At 34.5% G+C, this 22,784-nt stretch overlaps 2 protein-coding genes across 2 annotated transcripts; both read right to left on the bottom strand.

The window, feature by feature from the left end:
• Positions 1–7,793: 7,793 nt before the first annotated feature.
• On the bottom strand, positions 7,794–9,709 carry LOC125811397 (nuclear transcription factor Y subunit B-6-like). The gene is made up of 2 exons (XM_049490877.1): positions 9,616–9,709; positions 7,794–8,308 (listed from the first exon to the last, which is right to left on the bottom strand). Exons 1-2 carry the CDS (start codon positions 9,707–9,709, stop codon positions 7,794–7,796), a joined length of 609 nt encoding a protein of 202 aa, XP_049346834.1.
• Positions 9,710–19,173: 9,464 nt separating this feature from the next.
• Positions 19,174–21,505, bottom strand: LOC125811398 (nuclear transcription factor Y subunit B-8-like). The gene is made up of 2 exons (XM_049490878.1): positions 21,421–21,505; positions 19,174–19,760 (listed from the first exon to the last, which is right to left on the bottom strand). The coding sequence occupies exons 1-2, from the start codon at positions 21,503–21,505 to the stop codon at positions 19,174–19,176; spliced, it is 672 nt and encodes a 223-aa protein (XP_049346835.1).
• Positions 21,506–22,784: the final 1,279 nt, after the last annotated feature.

Here is a 22,784-nt window from a genome sequence, read left to right as displayed (position 1 = left end):
GGGATAAACAAACCATAAGGCAGAAGGTGTTTGCAAGAGCAAGCAAGAAAAAAGAATGAACAATAATTTTAAGGGTGCAAAGGCGGCGGCTTCCAAAGCTTCTTGAGGATAAAGCTTAACCAAGTATTTATAGGTAGAAATTAGGGTTTCTTGAGCAGAAATTTGATTTTCAGGTTTTGAAATTGGTCAAAGAAATCAAACGTTGGGGAGAACTGTATGTTCACGTGATTGAGAAGACAGTAGCATAGAAATGGAGTATCTACTCTTTGTCTATAGTTGGTGAAAACTTGTTGCTTTCTGAAAATAGGATAGAAGAGGAGAAGATAGGGTTGTGGTTGCACTGGGTCTTGAAACCCTACTAATTTAAAACATGGTGGGGGGTATTTAAGGTCTTTCACGAGGTTATCTTGAATTTTAATTTTGGGCTTGAATTAGTTGATTTGGGCTCATTTTGAGAGTATAATATGGGTTGCTGATGTGTTAAGAGATTTAATTGGATGTGAGATATAAGCTAAATGGTTGATAATTGTTGTACTTCTTCAAACTATGTTTTTGATCTTCTAATTTAATAACTAGTATAATATATAATTAATACAAAAAAATAAAGTACTAACTTTACAATTTTTTCGGTAATGATTTTAAAAAAATATATTGATGTATAACTAATTTGATAACGACTAAAAAGTTTAGAAGATAGCTTTATTATTATTTTCTGAAAGAAAATGTGACGACGACGACAACAACAACAACAACAACAACAAGAACAAACCTCCAATAACAACAACAACAATAGCGACAACAACAACAACGACAACGACAACAACAACAACAACAACAACAATGACAACAACGGCAACGCCAATGACAACAACAACGACGACGACAACAACAACAAAACACCACCACCACCACCAACACTATCACCACCACCAACAACAACAAGTCGTAAAATGTATTCGTTGATAAATTTTCAAGGACTCAAACTTTTCAACTTTTCCAAGGCTCTTCCATGAGACCTTGTACCGTCCGTAGCTAGGCTTGTACAACATGCACCAACAACTCATTCGTATTTTTCCTTTCCAACTCAACTTACCAACTTTCGAGGTGTTACAATAACCCATTTGCAAAGAATTTTTAATTGGGTTCTATTTAATCTTCAATTTCAACCCAGACTCTTTATTTGTATTGGCTTAATATATATTCTCATATTAAGTATGAATTATAATCTATTTTATATGGATTTATTTATGCATATGTATCTTATTTTTTAATCTACTTGAGTTAAAATTTAATTTGTGGTTATAAAAATAAATAAAAATATGTTAAAATTATTGAGATTAAGCGGGTTAAATTGGACGGGTCATTATCTAACCCATTTTTTAGCCCATTTGAGCCTAAAGTAAATTTAGGCGGGTCATGACCCAATCCGATTTCTATTTCAACCCATTTTATATCCTCAAGTTAAACTAATCCACCCATTTTGCGTGTAGCCCGCTGTAGTGGTCGCGCTATAGCGATTTTTTTCGTGCTATAACGGCCTCAGCTTTTCAGCACGGATAGTCTTTGGTAAAACAGTCACAACTTTTTAGTCCGGACACCAAATGAAGCAAACTTGGTGGCGTTGAAAAGAAGATTCATAGACCTTTAATTTGATAGTTGATGGAACACCTAATTCATTATAGGCTGAAAGATATGGTCTTTTGAAGTTTACCATAGATTAAACTTAAGCCCGAAACTAAATCAGTAAGACACTTTCAACTTAACTTGTGATAGGGGCATTGTACGACCTTAATTCACAACTAATGCACTCCCATATCAAGGAATTGGTCCTAACCCTGTGACGGATAAGATTCGTATATTTTCACCGTAGATATTTTCAGTAATGACGGAATAGGTAGTTACATTAACAAAACAATATATATATATATATATATATATATATAAGTGAGGAAATAGTATATACTTGAAGGTTTGTTTTACTTCATGAATATTGAGTAGGCGTTTTGTCCAAACGGGAAATTCTATGAAATTATTTCTTACCTGTTGTGAAAACAGCATAAAAATTCGTTAAAAAATGAAACACACCTACAATGCTCAAAGAAAACTAGGAAAATTAGAAGTATAATTTTGTGAGATAAATCACTCACATGTCACTGTCACCCAAAATGAGAAGACAAAAAAAAAAGTATTTTTGGGAAAAAATCATTTAATCGATGGATAAGGCTTTGACAAAGAATGCCAAATGATAAAAGTGTAGTAGTGTACTGACAATCTATTCTACAACTAAAAAGGGTAAAATAGTCAATAAACTTTTGATGTGAATTTTTATATTTTAACTTTTGATTTTGTGGCTTCTTATAGTATGACCTCTATTATTATATAAAATTTATATAGACCTAACTCTTGTTGATAATAAGGTACTTAGTACCTTTAATTTGTTGTGTCCTACCAAGTTCGTCCATTGAGTCCATATAACTTAAGAAATTTGGCAAGAATAAATTATATTAAATAGCTTTGAAAAACTCTATTCATAAGTAAAAAAAGTTTCATTACACGTTTATTTCAAATGTGGAAAATAAAAAAAATATATTAATGAGTAATGAAGTACTATAAATATAAGCTTTAGAAGATGAAAATAATGCATTATAATTTAAAAAGATATTCATTTGAAAACGTTACTGCAATAAATTACTTACAATTAAATGCTAAAATAATAAAGTTCAGTATTTTAAGATAAACTTTCAAATATATATAATATATTAATAAATGAAGTAATATTTTCTTTGTACTGGAGGGTTGGATAATTCGACATGATTATCGTTTGGTTTGAATGATAAATTGACTTGAGGGAGTAATATTCATAAGCAACAAAATTAAATTTAAACTTAGCCAGAAATCTTAAAAGTCACTCTTGAAACTTCAAGTAACACTAAATTTTAGTAAGTATTAAAAGGGTAATTATCAATTTATTGTGAGTGGTTTTTACGTTTTTGTACATTGAACTTTTATGAAACTCTCTAACCATTAACAAACTTTTAGTTGATCCAATTATGTCTATCTAGCATTCTAACTACTTTATTGTATTTAAAGCGCTAATTACTATTTTGTAATTATTTTTCATTTAAATTACTCAAATGCATTCCAATCTTTCAATGAATTAATTTAAGTTTAAAAAGTAAAGACGTTCAACTTTTAATTGACATTTTGATAAATTCATTTTTTTAGCATTTAAAGTTCTTACTTAGAATATTATATATATGAGATATCAACATAAATTAAGAGGATGCTGTCTAATAAAATAGCATTTGTAGATGTTGTACCATTTTTATTTGCTAAAAATTTGAATTTTTTTCTAAATTTTAAATGTGGATGATAAGATTTTTAAGGAAATTGCTTTGAAATCTTAAAACAACATTCCATATTTATAGCAAAAAATCTAGGACATCTCTGCTTGAAACAATAATAACATCATGTTAAACTTACTACTTTATTATGTTTAAGAAGTTAAATAACATATTTGAACTGATAAAATAACAAACCAATAATGAAAATGTATATGCTTGAATAATTGGACAATGCAATAAGAATCTTTGTCTATCATTACATGTTCTATTAATTTATCAGTCACAAACTTAAAAAAATTATGAAAAGAAAATTTATAAAAATTAAAATAAAGAATGAAAGTTAAAGAGATAACATTTATAATATCAAATCAAATTAACTTGAAAAAAAATAAAATACACATGTGATCAGATTATACAAAATAAAAAAAAGTTATACAAAGGAAGAAATTGTGTACATGAAAAATTGTGATGAAACACAAGTATAGTGGATTAACATTTTCTATCCAATTTATAAAGGAAGAAATTGTGTACATGAAAAATTGTGATGTGTTTAATTGTAGAAGCTAAATGGTTTAAAAATTAAAGTCAGAAGTGGAAAATGATAAGTTGTAACATCTAACCATGTTTTTGGTCTAGTTTAATTGTCACTATTGATTCAACTTTAATTTACAGGTTAGTAAAATAATTTTTAATTAAGAAAATTACTGAAGGGAATTTTCGTAATCCAACTTTGAACTTTAAACCTTTTCACTATATATGTCCTTCAATTCATCCATACGTATTGTTCACCCTTAATTAGAGGTCTCGAGTTCGACCCTTGGTATGGAGAAAACTGTTGCGAGCGCCACTGTCACGCCCCGAGCCTACACCCTGGGCGGGACCGGCACCCGGAGACCATTTCTAGCCCCAAGCGAACCCTTGGCCTGGCTTTCTTAACTCAGCGGAAACCTCAACAGAATAACTCAATGCAATGCAATATTACAAAACAACTTAACTTATAAAATATGGCCATAAAGGCAACTCGAATCTCAAAATAGAATATTTACATATATATATAGATGAGAGACTCAAAACTAACTGACTGACTGTCTGTCTATGAAGCCTCTAAAATACTGAGATGGATGTTGGGACAGACCCCGCAACATCCTAATAAAACAAAAACTAAGAACACAAAATAATTGAGTCCTCCGGAATGCAAGGAGGCTCACCACTGACTCTGGAGTGCTCAGCTGGATCAACGACGTGCAGGATGCTGATCCGGGGTACCTGAATCTGCATCATCAAACGATGCAGGCCAACTGGCATCAGTACATGGAATGTACGAGTATGCAAGCTGGAAAACTAAGCAACAAAGGCTAGAAGGAAAACTGGAAGAAACTGAATAGCTTACCTGGCTCAACTTAACTCAACCTGACTGACTTCTTTCAATATAAGGCAATTTAAAACAAGTGCGATATAAAGAAAGATTGCTTAAAACATGCTATGAACTCTGTGTGTATACAAGGATACAATAAGCCTGAAATGTGTATAAAAATACAATGAACTGATGTATATAAAAAATACAATAATCTCTGTGTATGAAAAATACAACAACTGCTGTGGGAGTTTCTCTAACCGACAACCATCACATAAGAGCTATAGTGATGATACAGCGATCGACCTCACGCTGCCAGAGCATCTTATACCCGGCCAAAGGTATAAGACCTGAACTGCCTAATGGATCCACTAGTCTAATCTGAAAAGGATTCATCTAAAAAGTATGATCCTTTTCTACCCATGGTGGCTAACATGGTTCTATGGGGGCTGTGGGTTCTTTGAACGCTCCCCCAATTCGGTGCTCGATACTACTCCCAAAAATGTACTGGCTCTTATGTTTTTAAAACATATTTCTTCCTGCTGATATGAGATAATTACTCAAAAACTAGCCCGAAGGCTTTTTGGAAATCTCAGTTTCCAACCTTGTTTAAATGTAAAAACATTTCTTTAAAACTTCTTTGGGAATACATAGTTCCCTAATAACTTTGAGAAAAGAACTCAACTTTAAACTCTTTACTTTACTTGAACTCTTGGCTTGATGTGAAACTCTTAACTTAACATGAAACTCTTAACTTTTGACTTGACTTGAAACTCAATACTTAACTTGGAACTTGAGCCTTAGAATGAAGTTAAAACGCTCAATGAAGACTCTTGGAAAACCTTAAAGACTTGCTTTGACTTACTTACTTCTAAGCTTGACTTCACTTGACTTGGAAACTAACTTCACTTGAATTGGAAACTAACTTCACTTGACTTGGAAACTAACTTCACTTGACTTGTAGTTTTACTTGACTTTTGGAAGTACCTTGGAGTGTTGGAAACAACTAGGAAACATAGGTATAATACCTAGGAACATGTATAAAAAAAGAAATGGTGAATGAAAGGGAAGGATTGGTGTCCTTGGCACTAGGAGAGGTGCAACAGCCCAGCCCCTTTTTCCCCAAAAATCCGACTTTTTCCCCTTGTTTCTTTCCAATTCTAAACCCTCTCAACCTCAAGGTTTCAGCAGCAACACTTAGAATCATAAAGACCCTTATTATACAATAGATTCAACTCAAAAATCACAGCCAGAAATCTGTACTAAATCAGCAAGAACTTCAACACAACACCACTACAACTTCAACAACCAATAAATCTTCTCTTGGAATTAAAAACGAGTTGGTGTGTGGGGGTATGAACCAACCAACACTAAGGATCATAAAATCCCTCAATATACAATAGGTCACAACTCAAATACACAGCCCAATCCTGTCCCACAACCAACAATAACTTCAACAACACAACTAACAACATCAACAACAACTAACAACTTCAACAACTTCAACAACAAATCCAATCTCTTCTCAAATCATAAAAACGAGTTTGGTATGTGGGGGGAAAGGATAAACCCACACTAAAGACTCACATACCTTGATAGGGATCACCCCCGACGAAAATCCACAATGATCTTGACAAATCTTGTTGATCTCCTCTTTCTTCTCTTCTTCTTCTCCTTCTTCTCTTCTTCTTCTCTTGAACCCTAACTCTTTCTCTTTCAAAATGGGACAAAATGATCCAAATATCAGCCTAATACAACAATATAAGCTCAAAAGAAATTATTTGTGAAAAGACCAAAATGCCCTTAAATTTCCGGAACGGAATCCCTGCCAACTGCCCAACTTTCAAAGATCATAACTCGCTCATACGAACTCGGAATCGAGCAAAATCAGTGGCGTTGGAAAGATCGTTCCACAAGCTTCGAAACCATAACTGGAACTACTCCTAAATCATCCTGAGCTAGGAGTTATGACTGCTCAAAGTTGGCCAAAAACTCACTGATTTCCACACTTAGCCAAATTTTCCAGATTTTAAATTTTTCCAAAAATGACTATTTCCAAATTTCAAGCTTCTTCATATTCATTTTTAAATTGTCGGATGTTACAGCCACCCCCGAATGGGCCCTATACTACACAATTCAAATTTAGTCGGGGCTCTAATATGGACTCCGAACACCGGATGGAAAACCAAAAAAAAAAAATCTTCATTGTTTAGTTAGGATTGGCCATGATAAAATAATGATAATTATATTTTTAAAAGTTCAATGTCATTTCCACAATATTGTGTGATCCCTTTTCTCCATCTCACCCTTTAAAGAAAATAAAACAAACCTAAATTCATATATTGGAGCTAATTCAAATTGACTAAGAAGAAATAATTGAACTTTCCTTGCTTTTGTAACCACAAATGTTTCCTCAAGTGATATAACTATCAATTAAAGTATCTTTCCAATTAACTACTTTGTGATACAAACTTAAAATAAAGAGTGAAGATCAATGTGCAACACACGTTCACGATAACTAGTCCAATATTAGAAGTGAAACACCCCAAGTAAAATGTTTAAAATGATAATTTTGTTGTGTTATGCTTCTGCAAACTTGAGATGGCAAAATAGTCGTCTGTCCTAGCTAAGCGTTCATCCTGATAACAATTATGTTGTGTAATGTAATACATTACGTCTAATTGATTAAGGCCCGGAGGGATAGTATTCTATATAGATTAGGCTTGTTGCAACTCTATTAGTCCATTTGATGTTCAAGTCCTTTATCACTGCGTATACACAAGAACGGAAAACTTGGTGTTTGATTGCTTTCAAGGATTTTGCATCACAAGTCACAAGCAATCATCAACTGAATACTCAAAATAGACAGGTAGAAAAATATTCAAACAGCCAATTGGAGGGGCCATCATTTGGCTCATTTAGTTCGAAAGATGCATTACTAAACTTGGCAAATTTAAAACTATCCTAGATTGCCAATAGGTCGCTAATTAGGTAACAGAGAAAAGATAGTCTGATTCCTTAGTTCAAAAGACATATTTTTCACTTAGTTCCTTCAGCAGAGAAACTGATCACTCCTTCCCCTCCTCCACAGGAGACTAAGCGTCACTATCCACTGAAGCCACTGCACACTGAGAAGTGCTTCCATTTGATGCATCCCCCTGCATATCATTGTTTCCCATTGGTGGTGGAGACACAAAGTAACCATGGTGATGCGCCATTTGGTTCTTCAACAACAAAGGCTCCCCTCTCAGGGATTCACTCTCACCACCATCAAACTCACGATATTGATGCAAGTACAAAGTCAAGGGTTCAATGTAGTCATCAAAACCAACCTTGCTCATGGCCCATAGAATGTCTTCAGGGGTGATGGTCTTGCGCTGCTCACTCTGGCAACGATCGTTGGCTTCCAATGTTATGAAGCTTATGAACTCAGAGACGCATTCTTGTATGGTCTGTTTGGAGTCATCGGATATTTTGGCATGGGAAGGAAGGATCCTGCGCATGATTCTGACCACGTTTGCTATTGGCATGAATCGGTCTTGCTCCCGAGTGATGCATTCAGTAATTGCCTGGTTGAGATGAGCAGGCATTCCCATGCTTCTCTCCATATCTTAGTTCCACACAACAACATCAGAGTGAAATGGAAAAGAAGTATAGTATAGTATATATATATATATATATATATATATATATATATCACATCAAATATTGGTCTAATTTCATCACAACTAGCTAGGTTTTTGTAGTCTAATTAAACAGTATTAAATCACATTTGCTATCGACTAACTTTTCAAGTGTTGAAGCAATTACAGAACTAATGGCATGCGTATACACATATGTTTCACTAATTATTAGCTGGATATGAGAGTAATATTACTGTAAGACGGCACTATGAAGTGTGGACAATATTCACATAAACACCAAAAGCACATATTATTTCGACAAAAGAGATGGCCAGTGTGAATACATACTAATTAAAGTAATATAAAACGCTTCATATATAGTTTTCATCATCTATCTTATTTTGTCTGATCTTCAACTTACTTTGGCATTTATCAAACCATCCAAATTCGCCTCCGATCAAAAGCCTTTTTATTTTACCATCAATATGATATAGGAATAAGACAAAATCGCATCGTAACGGACACTACACTACCCACTGTTTTCATATACTCTATATTTGTAGTTCTAGTTGTTCTTAAAGTTATATGCAATGCTTCTTAATCTTTGGATAAAGAAATTCTAGTTAAATTTTAATTAACTTCTTAAAATGCCTATTTGTTCTGATGATAAATTTGTTATGTATTTTAATTTTATGGCAAAAGCAGAGAGTAATAAAAATAAAACCTGTCTAATTTGTGTAATACAACTTGCTGGTTTTCAAACTTGCTAGCTTTAGTCGGTTTCTTTCTCACTCTCTTTTTACTAATTGCATGGATGCCACTTGTTCCCCTTTTGTCTTAAAAGTTCCAAAAGAAAACAAGAAATGGCCGTGTCGATCACCATTACCATGAATCGATCTATTGATCTTTGATAAATAACTAGCTTTGTAGATATATATATGGAAAAAAATATGCATATATAGTCTCTAGATAATTAAAGACGGGTGTATAGTAGATGAAGATACAACAAGATAAGAAACGTACACAAGTTGGAGCTCTTCATCTAAAGAAAATAATGAAAAATTCAGAAGAATGACTGAAAATTATAAGCTCTCCTAAAATTTCGTTCACAAGTGTTGTCTGAAAGAGTGATGTGTATGAACTGTACCCCTACCTTGTGAAGGTAGAGAAACTGATGCTAGGCTTGAGTAAGTATATCAAAATCAAATATATAAAACAAATACAAAGTTTCAAGAATGTTCTATGGAGAAGGGGAATGCATTTACAAAAGTAAAAGAGATGCTAGGTAGCATACCAGGGGAAGGGGAAGGGGCAGGGGTTGGTTGTGGGAATCTGCGATAGCTATGAAATCCTCCATTTCCTGAACCAACACGATTACCATTAGTCATCTCTCTCTCTCTACAAATAAGTATCTCTCTCTAAATATATAAAGTAAGTGGCTCTTGGCAAGTGATACTTATAGCTACAACAATTAAGAGAAAGGGGGGACACATAGCAACAGGGCGTAGTGAACGAGGTGAAGGTATTCGCCCGGATAAATAGGCTTTCAAGTTGGACAGATGAGCATTGACCAAAAATGAAATAACTATATACCACTACTTCTTCCATCCCAAGTGTTACTTTATCTCATTTGACGCCCATTAAGGAAAATAATAAATTGAAGTATAATTTATTAAGTTACCTTTAATTATTTGATGTTTTTTGAGAATTGAGCAATATTAAAAAGTAGTTCTTTAATACGATGAGTATAGTTGGAAAAACATACTAATTTTTGTCCTAAATTCCTACAATATTTTGGGAAAATTTATTTTGGCTAAAGTGCCACTTATTTTGGGAAAGAAGGAGTATACGTTACTTATTGTTTAATTTTCAACCATTTGGCCATTTCCTTTTTACACTTCTCCTTTCTCAACAATTTATAGTTCCAATCCTATTCAAACCGACCCCATTTCATTCAAATTCAGAAAAAATTGTTTCGAGTGACTCGTTATCCAGAGTGTGTAGAGTTACCCACGTCAGTTGTGGATAGTGATAACAAATGCGCGAATTGGTTCTGGTTTTGGAGGATTGAAGATGGATTGGATTGGATTGGATTGGATTTGGATCTCTTTGTATGACCTTGGAGAATGCTCAATTACCTTTTGAGGTTAAGTCCACCGTTCTTTTTATTAAAAATTATTTTATCAAGTGTAGGTAATTCGACCATAAACGCTATTTGATTTCACAAATTATAGGTGAAATTAACATACTAGTATTAAAGAATGTACCAAGTTGTTGTAACGAAATTTTGGTAGATTAAGTATAGTTAGAAAGGAATTAGTAACAATATACTACAGAATCCTTCAATTACCAAGAAAAGCCACACATTTAAGTGATCATAAAACCCCTGAAAATGTCTGAATAGCAACTTTGTAACCATTTATGAAATTTAGCAATATTGAATGCAAGCTTTTATCATCCACAATGGAACATCTTACGAATGACAAAACAAATCCGACTATAAATGGGACAACATCGAACACATAACATAATAAATTTTGTATAGCAACTTCCAGATCAGTTTAAATATGACATCAACACACTTTAAGAAAAGAAGTCGTACGCAATACGCCACTTGGAGAACAGGTTTTAAATGCAGCTAATTAGCAGTTTCCTTTTTCCTTAAAGTTTGTGGCATTGCTTAATTTCTGGCACTGTTCAATGATCATCCTCTCAAGTTTCGGAGAATGAGAAAAGAGGAATCTTATTAAGTACATTTCAGTACTTGATCCCTTGAATAACACAACCTCACTGAATCAATCTCAGAGCATCATTCACACGGTTTTTATCCATTGAAAAGTAAGAAAACAGTTGCGTTTTCTGACTCAATGTTTCATCAATCTGAAGAAAAAGTCTTTTAATAGTCGACCTACATTACCAAAGTTAAAAATATAAAGTGTAACAATAAAACTTAAGGGAAATATGAAATTATGAAACAATATTTTCAGGCTTCGCAGTTTTAGTGACTGGCGAAGCCTGTCTGGCACATCAACCGAGCAAAGTTTCTGAAACAAAAGATGCCAAAAATGAAATTATGGAGTGTTGATTACAACAGCTACGAAAATAAAACAAGGCAACATAATTTTCATACCTCTAGGATGTTCAATCCTCATTAAACCACTCAACCGTTACTTTGTAGCTGCTAAGGATAGACAAGTTCTCAAGTTTTGGAGAAACCAAATAAACACAACCAACATCAACACAAAATCTCAACTCCAAAGTCTCGAGCATTGGCAAATTAATTGTTTTTTTATCCTATATCACAGGCAATTGCAGAATGCTCTAACTGAAGACTAACAAGATTGGGGAATCGGGTACCAACAGGCAGCTTAAAGATACACTTTGATAGCTTCAACCTTCAAATATGTCAATGTTTCACAAGTAAATATACAATTAGGCAAAACATATTTTTATCTAGATTAAGCTTCTAGATACCATGATTTGATACAAAGATGATGAATTGATCCACATCGGACTGTGCTTAAGTGTCTATCTCGGATATAAGATAGAATCCCAGAATATTTCTAGTATGTTAAGCATGAAAATTTTATGAATTATGCTTGCAGCAGAATCCTCAATGTAAGATACATACTGAAAAAACAGGGGATCAAACACAGGACTAGGTTGTGTAGACCATAACTGTTAACTATGGTAAAGAGTTAGCAAGCTGTATGGTTAGGATCAACCAATTAAGTAAAGTTAGTTAGTTAACAAGAATGCTTAGGTGGCGTTAGTTAGTTACAAGTTGTTAGAGATATTTTGTATCTTCCTAGTGTTAGACTAGTATATAATGCAAAGCTGTACAGATTCAATGTATCAATTCAGTTTCACAATCAATACAATTAAATTTATGGAGTTTGCATGGTATCAGAGCTCTCGATCATAGGAAGCTTATTGTCTAGCAGTGGCCATTACATTCAGATTCACCAACAGCTAAAGGTGAATTAAGAGGAAGCATCTCAGAGTCGAAGCAAGCTACAGATGGCCATTGAAACTACAACTGAAGGGACTGGAAATGGAGCTACAAGCACTGGTAATACCAGCTCAGTCACATTTCCTGTGATTGATCACAATCATTCACTCTTTCTTCGGCACACTGATACTCCAGGTAGCTCTTTAATCTCACTTTAGTTAACAGGCTCAAAAAATTATGCATTGTGGAGTCGATCCTTTAGAATTGGTCTGGTAGGATGAAGCAAGTTAGGATTTGTGGATGGAAGGTTTCCTAAATCTATGTTTGGTCCAGAGTTGTCTGATCAATGGGAGAAATGTTGTTGGGAAGTAGGAGAACATATAAAGTAGTTTTGATGATTGATAAAATGAACATGGTTCACTACTTGTTGTCTTATGTGTACTCTATCAGGTAGGACTGTGTATCGGTCAGTTCGGTTCGATTTGGAAGTTAATCGGTTTGACTTATTGGTAATCGGTTTGTAGAGATGTTAAACCGTTATAGAACCATTAAGATATTGGCTTATCGGTTCGGTTATTGGTTTAACCATTAAGATTTTACATAAAAAATAATTAAAAATCACTTAGAAACAAGGTGACAAACCAAATGAACCATGCACATAAGTTCGTAAGTTACATCTTGTTCAAAAGCAAATACTTTTATATTATATAATAACCAAGAGTTTGAGACAAGTAGAAATAAAAGTAGGAAACCAAACTCTAAGTCAAGGACTGTATATACAAAATAGTATAAATATAGTTATTTAATTTACTATCGGGTTATCGGTTAATCCGTTAAGAAAAAACTTCAAACCGTTAAGAACTGATAACCCGATAAGAAAAAAAAAATCAAAACCGTTATCAAAACCGCTAAACGAATAACTCAGTATTGATAATCCAATAACTATTTTTGGTTCGGGTTATCATTTTAGGTTCGGTTTGGAACAACCCTACTATCAGGTGAACCAGGTTCCTAGACGTGAATCTGGGCAACCTGTACAAATATGAGAGATTGCGGTAAAGAAGAAAAATATTAAAGTGCAGAAATAAAGGAGCGAAAAAAGAAATAAAGAAATAGCTGAAACAAAGGAGCGCACAAAGAAGGAAAAAAATAAAGAAGTAGCAATTCAAGTCGAAGAAGGAAGGAAGTAAATATAAACAATTCCTAGGAAGAAAAGGAAAGAGGCAGACAAGTTCAATAAGGAAAAAGATTAGTAATTTCTTTCCTCATAGAAGTTGATAAAGGCAAAACAAATTCTAAAAATGGTTCAAGCCAAAGAAAGAAAAATCGGTATTTGAATAAACACAAATTGAGAGAATTTTCCAACAAATGCAGAGCGATACCTATTGCATATTCCGAAAGTCATCATCTTTAGAGCAATAGCCATTGGAGCAAAACTGTAAGACTTTGTCACAGCAACACTGAAACCAGGTTTATGAGTTGTGTCTGAGTCTGAACTATTGAATGTTGAAGTCTGATCAATTAAAGTCTAGGGTTATAAGTCTTTGTAGATTTGTTCTAGGTTTATTATTAAGTTGTAATAATTCCTAGATTTTGTAACAAGAAGTGGTTTGACTTCTTGGAGAGTAGAATCTTGAGAGATTTGTAACAAGAAGTTGGTTTGACTTTGTAACATACAACAATTTGAAATAACTATGAAGAGACTTAGAATTGGAAATAGTCAATTTTGGAAGGAATTCAAAATCTCGAAAATTTGGCTAAGTATAGAAAAAAGTGAGTTTTTGGCCAACTTTGATCAGTCATAACTCTTAGCTCAGGATGATTTAGGTGTAGTTCCAGTTATTTTTAAAAATTTCGTGGAATGGTCTTTCCAACGCCGCCGAGTTTGCTCGATTCCGAGTTCGTATGAGTGAGTTATGCCCTTTGAAAGTTGGGCGGTTGGCAGGGAATCCGTCCGGAAATTTGTAAGGGTATTGTGGTCTTTTCCCTAGCCTTTTCTTTTGGATATATATTAGTGTGTTAGACTTATTTTGATCAGTTTTTCTCATTTCAAAGAGTGAGAGTGAGGTTTTGTGAGTGAAGAGGAGAAAGAGAAGATCAAGCAAGGTTTCGTCAAAGATCGTCATGGATATCGTCGGGGGTGATCCCTATTAGGTATGTGAGTTCATAGTGTTGGGTTTGGTCCTTTCCCCCACACGCCAGACTCATTTTATCTTCAAAAAAAGATTGGTTGTGTTGTTGAAGTTGTTGGTTGTGTTGTTGATGTTGTTGATTGTGTTGTTGAAGTTCTTGTTGATTTGAGACATGATTTGGTTGTATTTTTGAGTTGAAATCGATTGTATGTTGAGGGGTTTATGATTCTAAGTGTTTAGGGGCTGGAACCATTGAAGGTAAAGAGGTTTAGAGTTGGAAAAATGAAGGAGAAAAGTCAAGTTTTCGGGGAAAAGGGCTGGGGTGTCGCGCTAGCCAGCGTGCCCCAACTGGGCCTTCTGAAGTTTTTGGTCTGGCGCTCCGCGCCTTGCAGAGCGCCAAGGACGCCAAGTTTCCCCATTCTTTTCACCCTTTCTCATGCATGTTCCTTGGTATTGTACCTATGTTTCCTAGTTGTTTCCAACACTCAAAGGTACGGTTAAACGTCAAGAACTCATCCATAACATGTGATCAAACACCTTGAATCCATAATTCCAATTCAAGGAGAGTTAGTTTCCAAGTCAAGTGAAGTTAAGAGTTGAGTCTAGAAGTTAAAGAAGTGAGTCAAATCAAGTCTTTAATGTTGTTCAAGAGTCTTTATTGAATGTTTTAACTTCATTTTAAGGCTCAAGTTTTAAGTCAAGTAAAGAGTAAAGAGTCAAGAGTTTCAAGTTGAGCAAAGAGTATAGAGTTGAGTTCATTTCTCAAAAGTTATTAGGGAACTATGTATTCCCAAAGAAGTTTCTAAATGTTTTTACATTTGAGTAAGAAAGGAACTATGATTCCAAAAGAGACTTTGGGCTAGTTTTCAAGAAAAAGGAACATCGTTTCCAAGTGAGCCTTTGGGCTATGTTTTGAGTAATTATCTCAACTAAAGAAAGATGTGTTTAAAACACTTAAGAGCTAAAGTATATTTGGGAGTAGTCTTGAGCACCGAATTGGGGACACGAGTTCATATTAACTCAACTCTCCATAAGAACCATGTAGCCAACATGGGATTTAACGGGTCATACTTTTTAGATGATCACGTAAAGTTAAGCTAGTGGATCCACTTGGTAAAGTTAGCTTCCTATATCACAGCAAGGTGTAGGATCGTCCCACAAAAGTTATATTACTTTTATATAAGTAAAGTTGAGTTTGTTATCATTTTATCCTTAACGAACTAAGTTGTTTTAATATTTTTACAAGCTTTATATATTGCATGTGTCTTATTGCTTTATATAATGAGTTCAATTATTCATAAGTTGAACAGAGCCCGGGTAAGAGTTCCTTTGTACTCTTTTCAAGCTTAAATTGTGGTTTAGCTTTCCAGCTCGCATACTCGTACATTCAATGTACTGATGCTAGTTGGTCTGCATCTTATGACGATGCAGACATAGGTACCCAGGGTCAGCATCCAGCACGCCGTTGATCTAGCTGAGCACTCCAGAGTCAGTGATGAGCCTCTTTGTGTTCCGGAGGACTCGATTATGTTGTTCTCTTAGTTTTGTTTTATTAGGATGTTGCAAGGTCTGTCCCAACATCCATCTCAGTATAATAGAGGCTTCATAGACAATCCGTTAGTTAGTATTGAGTCTCTCATCTATGTATATATGTAAATATTCTATTTTGAGACTCGAGTTGCCTTTTTGGGCCAGACTTTATCAGTTAAGTTGTTTTATGTCCTTGCATTGCATGGAGTTATTCCGCTGAGTTAAGAAAGCCAGGCCAAGGGTTCACTTGGGGGCCAGCAATGGTCTTCGAGTGCCGGCCACGTCCAGGGTGTAGGCTTGGAGAGTAGAGTACTCTTGACAGAATTGTAACAAGAAGTGAGTTTGACTTCTTGGGAGGGTAGAGTTAAGAGATAGTTTTGAGAGAATTGTAACAAGAAGAGAGTTTGACTTCTTGGAGAGTTGAGTCTTCAATTATAGTTAATCGTTGAAGAGTAAAAGGTACCAGAGTTAGTTCCTTTTGACTTTTAAGTTGTAATCCTGAGAAGAACGTGAATCTTGAAGTAAATAAGATTGTGGTGTGGTTTTTAACTTCCTTGAGGTAGGAAGGTTTTCACGATAAATTCTATGTTTTATTGTGTTGCATTTGTTTGTCTCGACAAAAGTACAAGAACTTGGTTCTTATATAGGGGTTGTTTTACCCCATTTTAACCTGTTTTGGTGATTCCTAAGTTAATTACTAAGTCAAGGAGTCGCCACCTAATTATTACAGTGAATTAGGGTACCTAAAATTGATTAAAGTCATTGTCTAAAATTAACTTCATTTGGACCTACTCGTTTAATCGAAACTCAATTTTGTGCTCGTTTACCGATACAATTATTTTTTTTCGATAAACAATTATTTCATATGCGATAAAAGTCCAATCTCGACTTAGCAAAAATACACCAAACTTTATTGATTTGACCTATAATTCATGGTCAAACTTTCATAAGTTCCAGAATAGTTTTTTTATCTTTAAAACTAATAACGAACCTTTTAGTTGACACAATTTGCTGAAATAGCATCAAAGCACCCAAAGAGCTTATAAACTCATCTGGAACCTCCCGAACACAAATCAAACATGCTACTAGCTTGGAAATGATACTTCTGACTCAATGAAATCATCAAAACATCCAAACAAGGTTACCTTAACCCGATGTTTGCCCAAAGTTAACTTTAACTTAAGAATCTCCAAAGTTCCAATAAGGACATGAAACTCATCCAGAAGCTTCTGAAATTGAACCAAACATTCAACAAGACCAAACACCACCCTTCAGACCTAGTGAAATCATCAAAACTTGAAAATGACATTTCTAACCTCAAACATTACTAAAGTCAAACTTTAGCCTTAATTTTTTCCACGTCTAATGGCTCAAAATCAAGTAGAAAGCCTTGGGACCCAAACCAATAGTATATCTAGACCAAAAACCATATTACAGAGATAACATAACTATCGGAATTTCATTCTGAGCTTGCTATCACCAAATGTTGACCTTGGTCAACTATCTTATGCTTTCAACTTTCAAAACACAAAAACTCTTTAAAAAATTATCTAAATACCTCAGGATCTGATCCAATAATCCTTTTAACTCAAAAGTCACGTTCCGGAGCTGAAGAAACTGACAGAATTCCATTCCATTACTCGGAACTCCAAATGTTGACTAAAGTCAACCATTTCAACTTTAAAGCCTTCAAACACCAAATCTTTTTCAAATCTCCCAAAGTTTCACTCTAGTTCCCAAACCAACCATACTAATGGATCAAAAATGACTCGGTGTAATTTTCAGGAAGGGTAATACAGTAATTTTTCAGAGAACTCCAAAAATGGCCTTCGGGATCATTACACTTGCAGCACAATACGAGTGGAAAATCTTCCATAGGTGAAGAAGACAGGGTGTATTAGCTTAAAAAAGCTTTCTATGGTCTTAAACAAGCTCCAAGAGCTTGGTATAGTAGGCTGGATATTCATTTTGTTGTCACAAGGCTTTAACAGAAGCCTAAATGAGCCTACTTTTTACTTCAAAAGGCAATCTGATGAGATGTGGATTGTGATTTCAGTTTATGTTGATGATCTGTTGATAACCAGTGAAAATCCTCTTGCAGTCCAAGAAGTTAAAAATGAAATGCTAAAAAACTTTTGAGATGTCTGATCTAGGAGAGAAGAAGTTTTTCGTGAGAATGGAGATTTCTCAATCTTGTGAAGGAGTTTTCTTGTCCCAAAAGAGGTATGCCTTGAATATGTTGAAAAAAGTTCAAGCTTGACACGTGCAAACCTATTGCAACACCACTTGTTGTGCATGAAAAATTGATGAAGGATGATGGTGAAGAGAGGGCAGATCCAATACTTTATTGAAGTCTTATTGGATGCCTATTGTATCTGACTGTATCTAGTATAGATATAATATTTGATGCCAGTTTGTTATCCTAATATATGCAAAGTCCCAGCAATAGGCATTTTGGAGCCGCTAAAAGGGTGTTAAGGTACATTAGAGGGATGATTGATAATGGAATTTGGTATAGAAGTGTGGAGAATGGATATCTTCTTGGCTACTCAGATAGTTATTGGGGTGGATGTTTGGATGATTACAAAAGCACATCCTGTTACATTTGTTTGCTTGGTCCATATTTTTTCTTAGAGCACAAAGAAAGCAAGATATTATAGCTCAATATTCAGCAAAAACCGAATATGTGGCTTCTTCATATGCTACAAATCAAGGAATTTGTTTTAGAAAGATCTTGTTTGAATAATGATTCAAATCCGAACATATGAAAAATAGAAGGCAGTTTGTATCGGGTACCAAACAGAGGTTTAACAACAAGATGTTGAATGGCATTCCGATAAAGGAAATTAATATATCAAGTGTTCATTATTTGGACACGTTTCCAGATTAGGAATGTCAAGGGTAAACTTGGTAATTGGTCCTGTAAGAAGAACAAAGAGGTGGCAGAGACTGATATCAATTCCTCTGTTGTTTTCCAAAGTGTTTGATCAAATATGCTCAATTAGAAATATCATAATAAGGACAAGTAGCACTTGTTCATGTGGTTGAGCACCACACACAAACATACACATACACATACACACATAAGTAAACAGCAAATTGAAGGGGCCCCATTTGGCTCACTTAGTTCGAAACATACATTCCTAAACTTCGCAAATTAAAAACTATTCCTAAACTTTCTTTATTGCTTATAAAGCTTCAACAACAGCTTAATACCTTCAATAGATTGAGAAATTGATCACTCCTTATCCTCCTCCGTAGGAGATTTAACGTCACTATCAATTGAAGTCACTACACACTGAGAAGTGCTTCCATTAGATGCATCCCCCTGCAAATCACCATTTCCCATTGGTGGTGGATATACAAAGTGCTGACGAGCCATAGGAAAATTAGGAGGCAGGTGATAGGGGGTGATGTTGCAGCTTGAAGTTGTATCAACCATTGGACGCTTCAACAAAGACTCCCCTATAAGGGATCCACGTTCGCCACCATCATCCTCACCATGACGAGGAAAGTACAAAGGAAAGGGTTCAATGTAGTCATCAAAACCAAACTTGTTAATGACCCAATGCACGTCTTCATCAGTGATGGTGTTCCGCTGCTCACTCTGGCAATGAGCGTTGGCTTCATATGTTACGAAGCATATGAACTCAGAGATACATTCGTACATGGTCCGTTTGGCGTCATCGGATATCTTGGCATGGGGAGGATGGGTGCTATCCATGATTCTGGCCACGTTTGGTATGAATCGGTCTTGCTCCTGAATGATGATTTCAACAACTTCCTGGTTGAGATGAGCAGGCAGTTCGGGGCTCATCTCCATATCTTAATTTCACACAACAAAAAAGCACCAGAGTGAAATTAAAAAGAAGCGTGGTCTATATCATCAAAATATTCGTCTAATTTCATCACAACTAGCTACACTTTTATCGTCTAATTAAACATTATTAAGTAACATTTGCTATTACCTACCCAAGTATTGAAGAAATTACAAAGCTAATGGCACACAGATATATATGTTTCACTAATTATTAGTTGGATGTCAGAGTCGTACTGTAAGACGGCACTATGAATTTTGGACAATATTCATGTGAACACCAAAACCACATATTATTTAATCAGTGTGAATACAGACTGAGTAAAGTACCATAAACGCTTCATATTTAGTTTTCATCATCTATCTTATTTTGTCTATTCTTCAACTAACTCTCGCATATATCCAAACTTGCTCGGAACAGAAGGCTTTTAGTTTTACCATAACCGGGATTTAGGAATAAGATAAAATTTTATTGTAACGGATACTACCCTGCCTACTGTTTTCATATACTTTATTTGTAGTACAAGTTGTTCTTAATGTTATATGCTATGCTTCTTAAACATTGGATAAAGAAATACTTGTAGATTTTAATCAACTTCTTAAAATGCTTATTTGTTCTGATTTTTTAATTTTATGGTAAAAAGCAGAGTGTAAAAGTTAATTAGCTGACACTTTTATATAAATATAGGAAGATCTCCTCGAATTGTAACGGACACTTTAGGCAATTTTTATGCCATAATTAAAGCCTTTAATTTGTGTAATATTGCTAGCTGTTTTTCAAACCTGCTAACGCTAGACGGTTTGTTTCTTCCTCTCTTTTTAATATTCTTTTTAGAGGAAATACACGTGTAAAAAAAGGGTAGAGAGGACATACACAAGATTGCATGCATGCCACTTGTTTCCATTTTTTCTTTTGAAGTTCCAAAAGAAAACCAGAAATGCCGTGTCGATCACCACTACCATGAATTGATCAATTAATCTTTGATATACAAACAGCTAACGTGTCTTATATATATGGCCGCTAGCTAATTAAAGACGGACATACAGAAGATGATGAGAAGAAAAGCCAAGAAATATACACAAGTTGCAGCTCTCCATTTTTATTATCTTTCAAGGATCAACAGAGCTAAAGAAGAAAATGAAAAGTTCAGAGGAATTAATGAAAATCATTAGCTAGCTAGCAGCCCAAATTAACTCTTCTGAATAAAACTGTATACTTCAGCATATACAAAGCGTCATGAATATTCAACAACAACGACGACATATAATTCCATAAATAAAATCTGGAAGTGTGATGTGTACACAGTCTTTCCCCTACCTTGTGAGATAGATTTTAATAGAAACGCTCGGCTTTAGTAAGTATATCATTAGCTAGCTAGCAGCCCAAATTAACTCTTCTGAATAAAACTGTATACTTCAGCATATACAAAGCGTCATGAATATTCAACAACAACCACGACATACAATTCCATAAATAGAATCTGGAAGTGTGATGTGTACACAGTCTTTCCCCTACCTTGTGAGATAGATTTTAATAGAAACGCTCGGCTTTAGTAAGTATATCAAATATAAAAAATTCATGAACATTCCAACCATACATATATATATAGAGAGAGAAATCCCTGTGCAATCCATTTGTAAAAGTAAAAGAGAAGCTAGGTAGCATACCAGGGGAAGGGGAATGTGCAGGAGATCTGCGATAGCTATGAAATTCTCCATTTCCTGAACCACCAACATGATTACCATTATCCATCTCGCTCTCCCCACAGATATATCTCTTTCTCTCTCTCTATGTATAGTATGTGGATCTTGGATAGTAATCGGTCCCCATATATATAGTTATAATATTTAAGAGAAAGGGGGGGACACGTGGTACCAGGGCGAAGTGAACAAGAAAAAAGTATTCGCTGAGATAAATATGATTTCACAGTTGGGAAAATGAGTATTGACTAGAAACGACATAACTATATACTACTACTTCCTCTGTCCCAAAATAAGTGTTACTTTAGCTCATTTATCACCCATCAAGGAAATAAATAAATTGAAGTTGTAGTTTTCTAAGTTGCCTCTCTATTTATTTGATGTTTTTGATAATTGAGCACTATTAAGAAGTAGTAGCTCTTTAATATAAGAATATATATTATTGAATTCCTCCGACGACACTTGTTTTGGGACAATTTTTTGAGCTGAAGTGATACTTATTTTGAGACGGAGGGAGCATAGATTACTTACAGTTTAATTTTGCCTTCAGTTAGAACATTTTGCAATTGACAACTATGTAAGATAAAAAAAAACTACTATTATATATCTCTTGAAAAATGTCTTACCTATGTTAAGAGAAATTCAAATATGAAATTTCATCTAAAACAGAGTTAAAATCAACCTTGAAATCACCAATTTATCAAACTTTAACTTTACCCTTGAAAACCCAAAATCTTCAAGCTTATATGCGGTTAATATAATTAAAACGATTGATAAATCAATAAAATTATGCCGAAATTAGTTTACTCATAACATAAGGATCATAATTATAAATTTCTCATAAAAAACTAAGTACAAATCAACAAAACCTAATTCTTCCCTAAGAAATTCACAGATAAGTAAAGAAAACAGATGAGGAAATCATGAGAGAATTCCAAAATGAGGATCTTACATTAACCCCCATATTAAATCGAGAAGAATGCCGTAAGAATTACTCTATTCTGAGCTCCAGAATTCCCAATATGCACAAATATCAAATAAAGACAGCCTGAAATCTTAAATACTTGTTCATCAGAATTCACATCAGAAACCAACCACTTTGATTTCACTAGAAGAGCCGTAACTTTCTCATACGATAGCAAATTGCTCCGATTCTTTTTCCTAAATGTCTTAAATAATGATACGGACCTATTCGTTTAATCAAGACTCAATTTCGTGCTCGTTTGCTTAGTAAAATATTAATTTTGCTTGATAAATAATTATTTCATATTTCGCAATAAAAGTCCAATCTTGACTTAGCTAAAATACACCAAAGTTTACCGTTCCATCCT

The sequence above is a fragment of the Solanum verrucosum genome, unplaced genomic scaffold, assembly GCF_900185275.1.
Source record: "Solanum verrucosum unplaced genomic scaffold, falcon-dt-bn FXZP01000687.1, whole genome shotgun sequence".
NCBI lineage: Eukaryota > Viridiplantae > Streptophyta > Magnoliopsida > Solanales > Solanaceae > Solanum > Solanum verrucosum.
The sequence above is the reverse complement of the archived record's forward strand: the minus strand, read 5'-3'. Positions and strand labels throughout refer to the sequence as shown.